The 16,123-nt window shown below is 48.8% G+C and overlaps 1 protein-coding gene across 4 annotated transcripts in view; it reads right to left on the bottom strand.

Moving 5' to 3' along the window:
• Positions 1-16,123, bottom strand: part of ITGB5 (integrin subunit beta 5) — a 140,965-nt gene that overhangs the window by 56,398 nt on the left and 68,444 nt on the right. For all 4 annotated transcript variants that reach the window (XM_073231521.1, XM_073231522.1, XM_037012982.2 and 1 more), the window contains exons 9-10: positions 13,598-13,732; positions 4,567-4,996 (exon numbers count right to left, since the gene is read on the bottom strand). In XM_073231521.1, coding sequence (XP_073087622.1) covers positions 4,567-4,996; positions 13,598-13,732 — 565 coding nt within the window. The remainder of the gene's footprint in view (positions 1-4,566; positions 4,997-13,597; positions 13,733-16,123) is intronic.

Raw genomic sequence — 16,123 nt, 5'->3', positions numbered from 1 at the left:
CATCCAATCCCACCCGCCCTCCCAGAGGCACTTTTTTTTTTGCCAGAGCAGCAAAGGCCTCCAGTCGATTACGTCCATGTCCAAAATCAAGACCAAACTCAAAAGTGATGGCTCAACACCCAAGACGTGGAACCAAAGGAACCTTAAGAATAACTATTTCAGCCACTGCCCCTCTCATGTTCTCAATTTAACTGGAAAACTTTCTGACATGTTATCTAATAATATAAAAAAGCTAATACCACCCCAAATCCATAAGTGATTAAGATCTTATCTCTGGCACTCTCGTGGTCTTCCCAGGATTTTCCTTTGTTTTTTAAGTCTCACTATCTCCTCCACAAGCCCAGCCCAGCCCTTAAGGATCAGGCCTGAGTTCAGAGGCACGCTCAGAGTTCTCGCCCCCGGGGCTCCTCTTTGCACCTTCCCCTTTTAGGTAGAGAGAAGCATAATGAGAGCCAAAGCCTAGAATATTCCATTTTTGAGAATCACTGGGGAATTGCTGCTTAAGATCTTTGTAGAAACAGGATGTGAGCAGTGAGGCAGGGCAGGAAGAAACCTCCATGCCTGGAGCTCAGCGCAGAGCATGGAACAAGGCGGGTTCTCAAAGTGGCTTTACCGACATGCTCTTGTCTTTCACGACCTCAGTCAGTCTGGATGTTGAAGGTAGACGCTTACATGATTCATATAATCCTCATTCCTCAACCCCAGAAAGTTTCCAAGAAGTAGAAAATTCTAGGGGCAACAAACATTTTGAAATTTAAGACTGCAAGCAATTCCAGCTCTGAACTCCTGGTTGCCCAGGACAACACATGGCTCATGAGGAATGCTTAATGAGCATTCGCAGATTGAGATAGACATGTGCTCTCCCTAAAACAAAACGACTCTTGATTAGAGATCATCGTTTCCATATCTGTAGCTACACGGTCAAGATCAGATACTCATTTCACCTTGGCTCTTCAGGGAAATTTCTCCAACCACAGGTGCAAGAGGCTGCCGACTCCAGAGATGGGCAGCCCAGCTCGCCTCATTCATGTGGCTGGTCTGAAAGATGCATTGTTTTGTCATATGACTAAGCCCTAAATTTTGGTAAGTTTTTGCCATTCAAGTGAACTTGAGCAATGTCCAGATACTGATGGAATTCTTAGAGAATTCATGGCTGTGGGATGCTTGCTGAGAACTTCTGGAACCAACCTGTTTTGATGCCATGAATGTCTCTGGTGTTTATCTCTATTTCTCAGGAAGAGGGGTGGGGCAGGTAGTAACATTTACTCAACATCCCTGGTAGAGAGGCAAGCCCAAGGGACTTTACAAGACTTTGTCCTATTTAATGTGCACAACCCTTTAGGGTATTTGACAGATAAGAAAATCTGTTAGAGCAGGTGACGAAGAGTCCAAGGTCACAGAAGGAGAAAGGGGTTTAGAATCCAGATTTGAACATGCACTGTCCTTAACGAATAAGTGGTCTTCTGTGGAAATATCTTTGCTGATTATGGGTGTATCACTCCTTATAACCGTGGTTACTGGAGAATCCTGTAACAAATGCTGTTCTCAGAACCACCATATTCTGTGTACTCCTAAATGGTATATGACCCTCTTGACCTTTGCTGTCATGTGAATAACTAGGATTTATATAAAACCAGATAAGGGAAATAGCTATGCAGGATATTCCTTTGGGGAGAGGGGCCCTTTCTCTAGAAGATAAATATATATATTTTGCATACTTATATTTGCAAATAGCACCAAGATAGCCATCAACAAACTGAGCAGAGATTAATATATGTGAAAAAACCTGAAGAATTTTCTAGGCTCCCCCACTTGAGGCACACGGTGGTGGCAATCCCAGCCAAAGACCCTTTCTTGGGAAATGTATCAAATCTTGGTTCATTCAAAAGGTACTTTCTGAGGCCTCTGTCATGGAGCCACATTCAACACAGTCCTATAACAAGTCATTTATGAAACATGCAGATTGTAATGCAATGACAGAAAGTATGGCTGAGACCACAGCCCCAGGACTGGCCACCAGGATACTTATTCTGAGTGTGAAAATTACATTTTTGAAGAAAAAAGTATAAACATGGTGAGAAGTACTTTTATAAACATATCTAGAAAACTGTTGCGATGGGAAATGTTTCATGTGGCAAGAATCAGGAAGTCTAGAACTAGGCCTTAGTGTCAGAGGTGCTTCTAAATGGAGAGGTTTACCAGAGCCTTGTGAAGCCTTCTGGGAGCCACAGCCCATCCCAGAACCTAGGCTTGGATGCTGGCTTTGGCCACTAGTAATGACGTCACTAGTGTCACCCTCCAGTTTTTACGCTTGGGAGAGAACCGCTGATGCCCCTTGACCCATAACTGCCTGCTACATATTAAAGGAATTTATTGACATTATTGTATGTTATACCTATTACTATATATTACACATAATTATTATATATTATGTTAGATATTATATGGATATAGATATGGATAAACTGGCCAATAGCCTATTAGATGAAGTAAAATATCTGAGACCTTACTTAGAGGTACTTTTGAGATCTCACAAAACCAAAAGGGTCAGTTCACAATTCTGTATCTATTTGATATAAATTTCCTTAATATATGAAATCCAAGAAATAGGCTGATCATTAGCAAATTATTCAGTGTACCCCAGTGCAGTCACCTTAAGCACAGAGACTGCTGAAAGCATCAGGGTTAAGACTGACTTCCAACGGTTTACCGTAACAGAGGAACTCAAGTGCCAGGAAGTGCACTGGCTGGGTACGGAAACCAACAGAAGAACAGCAAAGTTTGAGCAGTAATCTTTCATTCCATTAAAAATAACTAGGCAGACCATGTCCTACTTCTCATGTTTACTAGTAGAGGGACTCTGAAAGGTCAATGCTTTATGAGACTCTAAAGAACATGAACCCTCACAAAGGCCCCATAAAGCTCCCTTGGCATGCACACATGTAGCCTGTGGACAGAACCATTCTCTAAGTCACGGTGCCCCTAGAAACCAGAGGGACGTGACAGGCCTGACCGCACACACATTCCCGTGACCGGCTCTCACAAAGGCAGTAAGGAAGTAGTTCAACTGCTTCCAGCCTTTAGGCTGATTTGCTTCACTACTAACTTTTATCAAGTACTACAACATATTACAAGCCTGTCATCTCTCGCACTTTCCCCTCAGTCCTCTCTCTTGGTGGGGAGCTGAGGGTGGGCATGGACCCTAGCCTCTAGCAGATGGAAAGACTAGAGAACAGAGAGAATGGAAGAAATTTCTCCAGGACATAACCGCCTCCTGCACCCCCCAGCGCTCCGACTCCCCGATTCTCACCCTGGCTCAGCCTCAACCCATCTGAAGACCGACCAAGACAGACCACAACCACACAGTCCCCTTGTGGGCCAGGCTGTAGGGGAAACGGGTGGGGAAGACCGTGAGAGAACGCTGAAGTCAGCAGTTTGTGAGTCTGTGAGTCAGCACCCTCAGGACCAGAGTGGCTGTTGGGAAATAGACTTCTGTCCCACAAAAACCCCAAATCTAACAGCAATCCAAGAGCTCAAAACCAATGGGCACAATTCTGGGGTGGTAGCCCCATGCTGACCACAGATGCCAAGAAACTGGAGGCTGGAACCCCTCACCCAGCTGTTCACAGCTGCCTCCTGAACACGCTGTGGTGTCCGGGACACAGGAGGGAAGAGCAGATGCTCTGCGCACAGGCAGGAGCCCTGCGCCGACTGGCAAGCAAGTCCCATCTGGAGCTGGGGCTCGGCGTTAAGTTCTCCCAGATGATCAAACACAATGACCTCATCCCAGAAACTTCTCCAAGAAGACTTGGATAGCTTCCTGTTTCAACTAGTTGTTGCTTTTAAAGTGGAGGGGTGGAGAAGGTTAATTGGGGTGCAAAGAAAGACAGTCAAAATGTTCTAATCCATTATGTAAAGTAATTCAGCTTCAAGTATTTCCTAGGGTGTAATATTTCATGAAAAAAGCAATATACAAAATTTTATAGAGCCACAATACACACAAACTTGGAAAAAAAGAAAAGACTAACCTCTTAAAGTATGAGTGATGGAATTATGAGCATTCTCTTTCTTTCTACTCTTCAAAATATTCCAGACCTAAACTGAGCACACAGTTTTGGAAGTGCACCAGTGAGGGTGACAGGAGTTCCTTGTCTGGCTCACCAGATGGTCCAAATTAACCCTGACTTCCAGAACTATACTAGAATAAGTTCGTGGTAATTGTTAGAGTAGCGAAGATGGCTGCGATGTCTAACAAGGGCATAACCACCACCGGCCCCAGTGAGCTACCTGTCCCAGGAGGCAATCAGAAAGAGGCTCAACATCTACCTGTCAGGAATGCTGTGCAGGGAAGTCCTGAGTGGCCCACTCAGGCTCTCCAATCCTGAGACCCTCCAACTCTCATGTCACATGGCAGGGCCTTCTGCTGTCACATGCAACAGCCTGGTCCCCATGCCCAGGCCTGGTGGCAGGCAAGGCTTCTCCCAGGACTGTGTTCATTAGTAAATGGCATGCTTTCAGGGGTGTCCTAACAGGGCCTAGCCTGGCTCAGAGCACAAGAGTACCCACCTGAGCAGAGCACACCTCTGTTCCTGGCACAGGAGAAGTTGTCGCACTCACAGAAAGGCCCGTAGATCTTCCCGAACTCACTCTCGAAGCAAGAGCACTGGTTGCAGCTGCATTCCCCGCGCCCGCTGCACAGGGGCTTGCCCTCCGCTTCCCGGCACCGGTTCTGGTCCCCGCTCCGGCTCTCGCCTTCCTGGCACTCACACCTGGTGCCCAGGGAGCCGGGGCTGCACTCGCACAGGCCGCAGACGTAGGTCCCGTTCCCACTGCATCGGGTGCTGCCTGGCTCCAGCCCCAAGCTGCAGTCGCACTTACAGCTGTAGGTGACCCCCACCTCCAGGCTGTCCCGGAACCCCACGGGCCGCAGTGTGAACAGGTGCTCTGCTTGTTTGCCCGGGCAGCTCCGGGCCTCCACCGACACCTCAAAGGACGCCTGGGCAGACAGAAGAGACAGGACATCAAGGCTGTGGTGACTTGGGGTGCAGGGTTATCTGCACTGGCCTCCCGATTGCCTGAAGGCCCAGCATAGGGAACAAGTCCTCTGAGGCCCCCACAGAGAGCTGTGGCTGAACCCAGCCGTCTCCACGCACACAGGAGCCCCTGCAGCACCCCAGATCAGCAAGTTCCCTCATCTTACGGGAAAAGTACTATGCAGGAGTGCCGACATCTGTGGCATCGGGCTTGGTCCTTTAACTCCCCTAGCCCTAATAATTAATCCCCACAACCCCCAGGGAACCGGCTCCACGGAAAGGCAAGAAGACTCAGTCACTCAAGGGCCCCCAGTTCCTTCTCCCTCTCTTCTCGCGTCTGTCCTATCCTCTCCCCACTCTATGTCAGAAGTCATTCATTCAGCAAAGTCTGGGCACTTCCTGTGCGCCAGGCACTCAGCCAGCTGTCCTCCCTGACCTCGGGTCCTGGGGCCGCGCACCTGGGAAACACCTGCCCCCTTGTAGAAAGGCTTCCTCTCCTGCTAGAGAAGGGACGAGATGCCTCCCGGGCCCCCTTCCAGCACACCTGTCTCCTCACAGATGCACCTGAAGCCTCTTTCCGCCATAATTTCTCCTCTGGGTGGTCCTCATTCACCATCAGCCCATGGCTGAGGTCGTAAAAAGTCATGGCTGATGAAACATGCCATGGACAGACTTTCTCTTTTTCAACAATGTAAAGAAATGTTCTCACTCCTGCGCTTCCGTAGGTTGCCTTGGTAACAGGCAGCAGGGTGGAGCCAGCTGGCAGATGGCACTGCAGGATAGATGCCCATGAGCTGCCCATGGGCTGGAATGTGAGGACTCTACAGGTGTGATTCTCCAGGACGCAGGGCACAGCTCCCCGACCTCATGGCTCCCCAAGGAAGGAGCCACATGCAGCCAGAATCGCCCCAACTGCGGAAGGCCACACAGACAGGGAGCTGGCACGTCCTGACCAACCAAACGCCATCCTGACGAGCTTCTCCCCCCCAATGGCAGCGCTCCCCAAGCAACGGAGGCCTAGGCCCACGCCAGACAGCAACTCCCCTCATCTGGCCCAGATGATTTTATTTCTCAAACAGCTTCTCAGATCATTCTGAAGCTCAGTATTGGTTTTAGGAACTGCTTTTAGCTACTGTTAATTCTATTATTTGGGTTGGATTGGAGACCCCTGAAAAAAAATTTTTGTCTGTATGTTCTACAGATTCCGATCACTCTGTGATCTTTACTAATTCTAACAGGATTCTGTGACATCTAGGGGCACCCTAGGGACACCCTAGGTGCATGTGAGACCAAGCAGGGGGACAGATGCAGCTCTGAAGAGAGTCCTGCTTGGCTGCAAAGCCACGGCCCCAGGGGCTGGACAGCAGACACCCAGGAGCCAGGGTAAGCGCAGAGGCCGTCACAGGAGCCAGTGTTGGGCAGGTGAGCTGAGGACAGTGGCCAGGAGACAGGGTCAGAGGACACTGGGAGAGCCAAGCTGGCAGCAGGCAACTGGGACTGGCCCACACCCAGCCTCCGCGTCTGTGCAGGGTGGTGGGAGCAGGCAAAGGCAGGCTGACAGAACCAAGCTGAGGACCAAGGCCCAGGCCCTGACAATAGGTGGGCTCTCAGCGTGAGGAAACACGGCAGGACCCACCTGGGCCCTGAGATCTGCCTAGAAGTAACAACAGTGATAGTTACCAGGTGCATGAGCACCTCACTGCCGTGCTCTAGGAGGAGGCACCCTCAAGTACCAGAGAGGAAACGGGGGTGGGGTCGGGGAACTCAGTGCTGGTCACATGGCTGGCAAGGGGTGGGGGGCATGGCCTGTGCTCTCTGTGGCATGTCCCCTTCTGGAAGTAAAGAAGGAGCCAGAGTCCGTGTCTGGGTACAGAGGGAGAGGCAGCCCAGCTCACCGTGTCTCAACTAGATGGTGATGCCCCAAGGTGGGGTCCTCCAAGTCTTCCTGCCTTGGGTTAGGAATGACCTGACTCTACAGACTGGCAGGGGTGGTGCTGTCCCTACGGAAAGCCACACAGGGGGCCATCAAGAATGCAGAGGGGAACACCCCTTCCTCCTAAGGCTCAGAGAGAAGCTGTGGCAGCTCAGCGCTACAACTTTCTTGGACTTGTTAAATGAAAAGCTCTTGCCCCCAAAAGTATCTGTGGGTCAGAAATGGAATAAACCACAAAGGAATAACCTGGCCCAGGAGCCAGAGGCACTGACTTGTCGGAAGACCGTGGGGAGCGCCCATCTGTGAGCAAAGCCCCCTGGACACTCACCTATGCCAAGGGGTGAAGGAGAGAGAGGATGGATCTCCCGAGCCTTGCCCATATGTCTGTGGCCGGGGAGTGAGTGAGAGGCGATGGGAGCCCGAATCAGGGCTGGCAGCTGATCACCCAGGACTTAGAAAGGCTCGTGGCTAGGGGAGGAGGAGGACCCAGTGTCCAAGCAGGTCCTGGCGACCTTCCTCAGCTGAGCGTTGGTCTGACTGAGGTCCTGGTGGTCAGGTGCCGTGGAGCCTGGCACACAGCTGACCGCCTGATGACCAGACAACTCTGTCCATTCTAGCCTCCGGGTACCATCTCCTGCTGGGCACAGGAGTGCCATAAATAGCCCTTTGGGAAAAAGTCAGTCTGTTCTGCTGCCCACCTTTCGGAGTCCATTTCCCTAAGGGATCAGGAAAGAATCCAGAGAGTCTGTCTAGTGGCTGGAATGGGGCTTCAATTCCCTGATTACTCTGGACTCCAACTGATACTGAAGGCTCCCCAGGTCCTGGAGACTTGTCACTCTCCCACTCCGAGATTCCAGCAGAAGGTCACGCAGATAGCAGCCCCCCTCTTCTGTTCAGTCTCATTGTTTAAACCTCATTGGGATGCTCCGGGTTCCCCGGCAGGGCTGCCAGCCTGATCCACCCTTTCAAAAGGGCTGCCCAGTCCCCAGGCAAACCTACCAAGCCCAGGGCTGCACAGATGCCAAGCCCACAAGGAACTCACTGACACAACGTGCGGGGCACGGGCAGGAGGGACAGAGCCCCAGAGGAGGGGACTGGAGCGAGATGCTGTGGGAAGCCCATGACAGGGCTCACTGGGCCCTTTGTCCTGGGCTAGTGCTCGCTGAGTGGCCAGCCACTTGCATACTGATTTGTCAAAGCCAGTTCATGAGAAAACCAGCTCCCAGGGCTGGGCCCACTCAGTTCGCCCTGGCTGGTGTTGCCATTGGGATAATTAGGGAAAAACTGAAATCAGCGAAGAGAACCTACTGGATTTGAGGCATTCAAGGTTTTATTTAAGGAATATTTCTCTTTATTCCTTGTCCCTCATCCCCTGCAGCTTCTCCTGCTTCTTGCCTGGACAGACTTCTTAACCCAGAGAACACGGGAGGGTCTCAAAACCAGAGCCTCTCATTGGAAGGGACCACAGAGCCCCTCCTGTCCCTACACTCTACCCCTGCAGAAGTGAGACCGGCCTGGCTGCCCCTTGAGCCCAGGTGTCCCAGAGCTACCACCCCGCCACTGGCCATGTCCTCATCCACAGGCCAGACCCTGAGATACCCAGTGACAGCTACACCCTGCCTGCTTTCCCTAATCCTTCTGCAGGCGAGTACCCACACACACAGTAGCAAGCCTGGTTGCCAAAGCCCAGCTGTAAGCTCTTGGGAGAAAGTTCAGAGAGAAAACAGGGTGGTGGGATCAGGGAACTCCGTGCTGGTCACACAGCTGGTGAGGGACAGAAAGTTTGCTGTCCTGGCCCAGGGTTAACAAAATTAGGCTGGTCACAGCTGGAAGTACAGAAATGCATCTCTCCTTCAGCAAAACGGTGGGTGAGGGAAAGCCCCATAACTCCCCCACCAGGCCAGGCATGTACTGCGCAGCCACATGGCACCCCACATTCAGATGACCCTGTGCTTAGTGTAACGCCCTGTGGTTGTCATCTTGAAATTCTTAGATTTTGAACAAGGCCCCCACATTTTCATTTTGTACTGGGCCCTGCAAATTTTGTAGCCAGTTCTATGCCCCATTGCTGCCAGGGCCCTCCAAGACCTTGCCTCTGGTGGCCTGGCACGGCCCTGGTGAACAGCATCATGCCCTGCTATGGCAGGCAAGTGGCTGCCGCTCTATGCCAGCCTGTCTTCATCCACAGGAAACAAAACCCCACAGCCCGTGCGGCAGAACCAGGGGCCCTGTGACTGTGGCCTCTTGGACAGCAAGACACCACTGGAACGGTGAGAGGAAACGAGGAGCCAGCCCCGGAGGCTTGCTTCAGGCTCCCTGCTGTTCCGGCTGAGCCATGGCTGGCAGGTCCCAGGGGAGGCTCCTGGCCTCGGGCATGAGGAGCTGTCAGGGGGGTCAGGGCGGGGGAAGTTCCATTATTCTCTCTTGGTTTCAAGTGCTTTACAAATCATCTGCTATACCCCAGATTTTTTACTTTTGTGGAGAAAATGCCCGTTAAAACCTTTTTCTGTGTTCTGCATAATGTCCCTATTTTCTGAGGTATTCTATTAAAGAAGCCAAAATTGCAGTAGAGCATCCGTACGTCAGTAGCAATGAAACCCCCTCGGGCTTCTGTGAAGCTTTTACTGCCAGAGTACATGAGGTATAAAGGGAAAAACCGTGCCCTTTCATATCAGCAGGTTCAGATTTGACTCCTGGTGCTTGTTGCTCACCAGCAACAGGACTTCCGGCAAGTTTCTCAGGCCCTCCTTGGAGCCTCAGTCTTTGTCCCATAAAATGGGCAGTGATGTCACGGTACACACCTGCTGCAAGAAGCAAAGGAAGTAGCAGTGCAGCCCTTACCACAGAGTTGGGTGCATTATAAATCCCATGAGCTGGCAGCTCGACTCCTCCCCGCATAAGGAGGTGATGGCCGGTGAGATGGCCTGGTCTGCAGTGAGAAGACAGTGCTGTGCGTCTCCAGTGCAGTGCCTGTAGGTGGGTGAGCTTGCGCAGGCCGTCGCACTGCCAGATCTCAAGGTTCCCGGCTGGCAGCAATGAGCACAGCGCCCCTTTCCCCACGTGAGCTGCAGGCTGTGTGGAGCGATGTGGTAAGGTGCACACAGCACTCAGTAAAGCCCTGGGAAGCACACAGGCTGCGACGGCTCCCAACGTGGAGGCCCCTGTTCTTGGCTACCGTGCTTTGAGACGAGCTGTGGGAAACAGGCATGACTTCAGGGCCCCACGAGGGGCAGGGTGGCAGAGGGAGCTGGCAGCAGAGCCGACAAGCCCTGGCTTTGAACTTCCTCTCTGCTACTTGCTGGCTTGTGGAGCCCGGGGCAATTAATTAAATCCTTTGTGCCTCAGTTTTTCTGTCCACGTGAATAACACTATCTTCCTCACAGGCAACGAGGTGAGAAACACAGAGCGAACCCTCTGTCTGGTCTGTTTCCAGTCCTTCCCAAGACTAACTACATTTCCCTCTTGGGTCCATGAGGGATTCTAACAGTCTCATGATTTTCCTTTTTGCTTAAGGCAGCAAAAATTGGCTTTGGTTTCTTGCATCCAAAAGGAATTCTGACTTTATGGTGTTATTAGCAACAAACACCAGTTCTCTTGACATTCTCGGTTTCAAGAAAATTCCTTATGATACTTGCTTATCCTTTGCCCTTGGAAAAAAAAAACAACTGAAGATGGAAAACAGAACTCCAGACACAGTCTGATCCATGCCAAGAGTAGAATCATTTTCTCTGGGGTTTCAAAATACTTGCATTAATGCATTCTCAAGTGGCATCACTTTTTTTTTAAGCAACACTGTTTATTCATTTTAAGCCTTGAGAATTAAAATCTGCCAGATCGTCTTCTCAAAAACTACAGTGGACCCTCGAACAACCTGGGTTTGAACTGCATGGGTCCACCTATATGTCAAGTTTTTTCAACAAGTATACAGCACCTGCGAATAAGAGTTTTTCACATCTTTTCATTTTTGATGTCTAGTGTGAGTAGTATGTACAATACTAACAGTGTTTTGTATCATATAAGACAATATTGATGACAGCCATACAATTCATCTTGTAAACAGATGATGTAAACTTCCAGTATCAGTAAATAGAGTACAGTAAATGTATTTACTTTCTTATGATTTTCTTAGTTACATATTGTTTTCTCTAGCTTACTTTATTATAAGAATATAATATATGATACATATAACATATCAAAAATATGTGTTAATTGACTGTTTATGCTATTGATAAGGCTTCCAGTCAACAGTAGACTATTAGTAGGTTATAAATTTTGGGAGAGTCAAAAGTTATACACATTTTCAACTATGCAGGTTGTCAGTGCCCCTCACCCCCACACTGTTCAAGGGTCAACTGTACTATCCAACCCGGTTCCCTCAAACCTATTAATATTCTGAACTAAATGCAAAATATTAATCCTGATGGTTTCAACCCAGCTCAATTTTGATAAATATTTTTAAATCTTGGTGTTCCTGTTTCATAAGATAGTCTGTTTTCTCCAGCTCTGGGACCTTCTCACATTTGATAGGTCTCCCATGAGTTCAATTCAAGCCAGTAGTAAACACGAACAGATAACAGACATTTAGAGCCCAGTCAAGTCTTCCCTCTGGCTGATGTTATCAACACTCTTAGAAAGCAAGTTTACTCAGCTGCAAATCTGCCTAACTGTGCTGTCATCAACCCACGCTACTGGTCTATTCATGAGGATGTTATTAGAAATTGTCAAGAGCCTTTCTGAAACCCAGGCGTCTTGTGTGTGCGCTATATATCCTCTTTCTTGCTTCTGTTCCACTGCATCTATTTCTCCAAGCAGTGTTCCCTGTTTGGCTGCTTTTCATGCATCATTCTTTAGCTTTCTTGACACACTGCACCAAACATTCTACCCACAGATCTATAGAATTCATTTGCATGAAGTTTTTTCTGGTTATTTCTGCCTCTTTCCATTTTTTATAACAGCCTCTGTAAGCCCTGTGACTATCAGGCTTCTGTGTTTCTTTTAAAAAATCACCTGGATTAATCATTACAATTGATCCAAACAACAAATATATTAAAAAATTTGACAAGTATTAAAAATAAAATTTTGTTGGAAGTGCCTTTTCAATGAGATGAAGATTTCCCATCCAAATAGTTCATATATATCTGTATATCTATATATAGATATACAGATGTATATGTAATGTTACTTATTGCTAAATAAGACAGGGATCGGCATCAATTCTAGTCCTACTTTTTATTTACATAGATTAAAGCAACCCTCCCCCCAAAAAACTTATTTACATTAATATGAAGATGAAAAAGGAAGGAATTTTGTTATGGCAATGTCACCTTATTCTACAAGTGCCTTTTGTGTTAAATACTACAATTAACCATTTTTAATTTTGTTTATCATCTGACAACTTGATTAGGCCCTCTTTAGCTCTTTTTTTTAAGGCAAAAGAAACTTGGGAAAGATTATGCCTTAAAAGAGACTTGTTACCTAGTCAGTAGAGTCCTGCACTTTCTTAGCACTGACACCATCCTGTGAATTGTCCCTTTGGTGGTGCAAGGCACCCCTGTGAGATTTAGAACAGGTGAGATGCGTGCTTGTGTGTCATAAAGTGGGCAAAGGGCAGCTGGGGAAGAGGAGGAGGGGGAGGACCAATTGCGGAACACGAGGAAAGCCCAGGAGGCCATGCAGAGGTGCGGCCAGCCATGCAGCTACACCTACGTCTCTTTGAGCTGATGGCCTAGAGTCCGGGGTGTAAGTCTCCCTATACCCACCTTGGCAGTCATCAGATCTTAATGCCCAGAAGATACAGTCATCTATTTTTAAGGTCTCCATAAGTTTTCCTTTTCCAGCCAGATTCTTTGAAGTGTGGAAGAGAACTTTCCCTCTGCCTTTCTATTTTTCTAAACAATGAAACCATCAACAAAGCAAGTAATGGACCTTAGGGCCCGCCTCTGGGAGCAGGGACGCTGGAGCACGTGCAGGCAGCTCTCCATCACCAGCCCGCCTGCCTCCGTGCCGTGCTTCATCTTCGCTTTCCTCGCCCGCGGATCCCGCTCCCTCCTGCAGACCCCTTGGGTCAGTGCACAGTACACATCTGCACTCATGCTTTCTCCCCCGTCATTCAATTACATCTACCTGGTCCAGACAAAGCATCTATGCCCACTGCTGTGGGGTTACCCATCCCACCTCATCAAATCAGAAGAGGTGGGTGGCTTCTTTCATATTTTACAGAAGGAAAAAGTGAGGGTCAGTTTACCCAAGACACAGAGCCAGCTGGACAGACAAGGAATGAAAGCCAGGCTTTCGGATGCCCACCCACACTACCCCACCAGATTTCATTGTTACTGTTATGCAAAGGTAATGATGGCTTAAAACGCCAGGGGCCCCATGTCAGCTTGAGGAAGCCTTGGGCGGCCCTGCACTGGAGGCTGTCTACTAACTGGAGCCTTGTAACCAGTCCACCTGGCACCCTGAAGCCACAGCAGAACAGACTTAGGAAAGTCCCCCAGGATGTGGAGTTGGAGGACAGGATACAAACTCCTCAAGGACTCTAATAAGTCACAGACATTATCAGAAGTTCAAGAGCCAAAGTTATCAGACCAAAGACCAGTATTAACAAGTATAAAGGGGGGTGAGAACTTACCGTGTCCCCGATCTTCAGGCCCTCACACTTCCTCTGACCTGGGTAAGAGACACCGTCCTGGCAGGTAGCAGTGAAGAAGAGATTAAGGTCCTCAGGCTGATCCCAGACGGACAGCTCCACTTTAGACCGGATGCTCTGAACAGAGAGAAGATGAACCCAGATCCACTCAGGAAAGGCTGCAGCTGGAATGCTCGCCATGCAGCTTGTGTGACACTCGCATGGCTTCCCTTAACTCAGGAGTCTCAAGCCAAGGCAAAAGCCAGTGGGCTTGCTTCACTGCCCATTCCTCACCCCTTTCCTTCTCGCCATATGCCATCTTGCTAGAGCTGGCCTGGGATCTGCCTCTATGAGCTCAGAGAAGTTGATAATGGCCCACTTGCCATATGATAACTTATCTGCTTCAAGGGGGGATGCTCTGTCCCTGCTTGCCTCTCCAGAGTCACCTCTCATCCTTCTCAGGTGTATTTAATTTGGGAAAAGTTTGCAACTTTCTGTAGGTCTGTTAAATTTAAAAATTGCCATTGAAAATATCTAAGGAGGATGTACTTTGGAAACAGAGGCCAAATGAACTGGCTTGTATTTAGTGGCGTATCCTACCAAAAAAAAAAAGGTTTTTATACACTGAATACACCCAGTATAGCAGGATGTAAACACTGAGATGCATGGACCCCAAGATCTACCGATGGCCCTTCAGGCTCCCACCTCCCTTCCCAGGTGCATTGCAGGGAAAATGGCATGGAACAGAATGGCAGCAGAATTGCCTCTTGATCTCGTGGGGCTTCTTTTTTTCTTTTTTGCTGAGCATGTTGTATTAAACTTAAGTATGTTAAAAATGCAGTTTTCCCAACAGATTAACAGCTTGTTGAAAATACTCTCTGCAACAAAATAGTCTCTCCCTTTGCAACAAATTGTCTGCTTCTACAAGTCTAAAAATACTCACTCTCTTAAATCCACTTCGTCTTGTAAGTGCCAGCCTCAACCAGCAAAGGGCTGTGAGAGCACCACCCCGCACACACAGCATTCTCCTGCTGGACGGGATTCGCTGCTGACAACTCTATTTCCCCACTGAGTTGCACATTCCAAGGGCCATAACATCTTCCTCCCTAAAACTGACTGAAAGCTTTGGTTGAATGAAGGCTGGATGGAAAGATTGATGTTTTCACAGCATAGCTAAGGGTCTTAGCCCTAGAGCAAGGAATTGAAATAAAATTATTTCTGAAAGACAAAGTAAATTTTTACAAAAATATTTCATTATGAATAAGTATGAGGGTGGAGCAAAATAGTATATGATAACAGGGCTACGGAGATTGGAGCTATGTAAAACATTACTTGGGATCAGTTACATGAAACCCGAGGGCCCTCCAGCTCATAAACAAGATGTTGGGAGGAAGCATCAGTTCTCGCCTGGCAGTGTGAGTGGACAGAGACCAGAGGCTGCAGACTGCTGGGACGCCTACTCAATGACTTGGTAACTGTGAAGGAAATTGAATCCTATGTTCTATTTTGGCCCTAAGACGCCAGACCCCTGTGCTCTGATCTGAAGTCTGTATTATTCCTGCTCCCTCACACAGTCTCTGGAATCAGAGACTCCTAAGATGTTAGGGGGGTCGGAACCGTGGAGATAATTTATTGAGGCAGAAACTGAGACGGAGAAAAGGCCTCATACAGGGTCGCTGAGGACAGAGTCAGACCTTTGCGATCCCCCTGCATTGCTCTCCACAACTAGCCCGCCCGACACTCACTCCTTTCCTCGGAAACTGGCTCTGACCTTGGGAAGTGCAGGTGGCCAGGCTGTGTCCTGGCGTAAGGATCAGTCTCTCCTACAAGACTCCTAGTTTCTGGGGGCAGGCCTCTGTTCTGTTCACTGTTGATTCCCAAAGTGCAGCCTGACACCTAGGCTGTTGGTGTACATTTGCTGGGCAAATGACTGAATGAACAACGATGGAGTACAAGACATAGCAGAGGGCCAAGCCACAGGCAATGTAGCTCTTCTCATGAAAACTTATGCATGGCTCCTAAAATTCAATTAACTCCTACCAGATTTGTCCCAGATTAGTCCTCATCCTAGGACAAAGAGACGAGGTCAAGAATGTTAGAAGTGTAAAGGCTATTCAATAGATGGTCAGGCTAGGTCACATGTGCAACTACTATAAGTCAGGCCAGCTGTCAAATGGGTCAGAGCAGACTTTACGGCAACATCAAAAAGGGAAACATGTGCTCCGCTAGGAGAAATACATACTGTGGCCTCTGATGTCACCCTCCACATGCAACTCTAGTGGTTTCCAGCTCCTTCTGTTTTTTCTCACCCTGAAAAGGGACTACCTCCCCTTTCTCAATGTGATACAATGCATGTGTGCACCCAGGGCCCCATCTCTGAGCCCTGGAAGAGGGCCTCTCACCAGCATCCACTGCACAGCGGGGCACCATGCCGCTACACTCCCTTGGGAGGACGTGGTGATCTCTCACAGCGAGGAAGTTTGCACAGAAAGAAAAAACTTACAGATCAAAGCCCAGAGTTGATGATCT

Source organism: Manis javanica, chromosome 3 (assembly GCF_040802235.1).
Source record: "Manis javanica isolate MJ-LG chromosome 3, MJ_LKY, whole genome shotgun sequence".
Taxonomy (NCBI): Eukaryota; Metazoa; Chordata; class Mammalia; order Pholidota; family Manidae; genus Manis; species Manis javanica.
The sequence above is the reverse complement of the archived record's forward strand: the minus strand, read 5'-3'. Positions and strand labels throughout refer to the sequence as shown.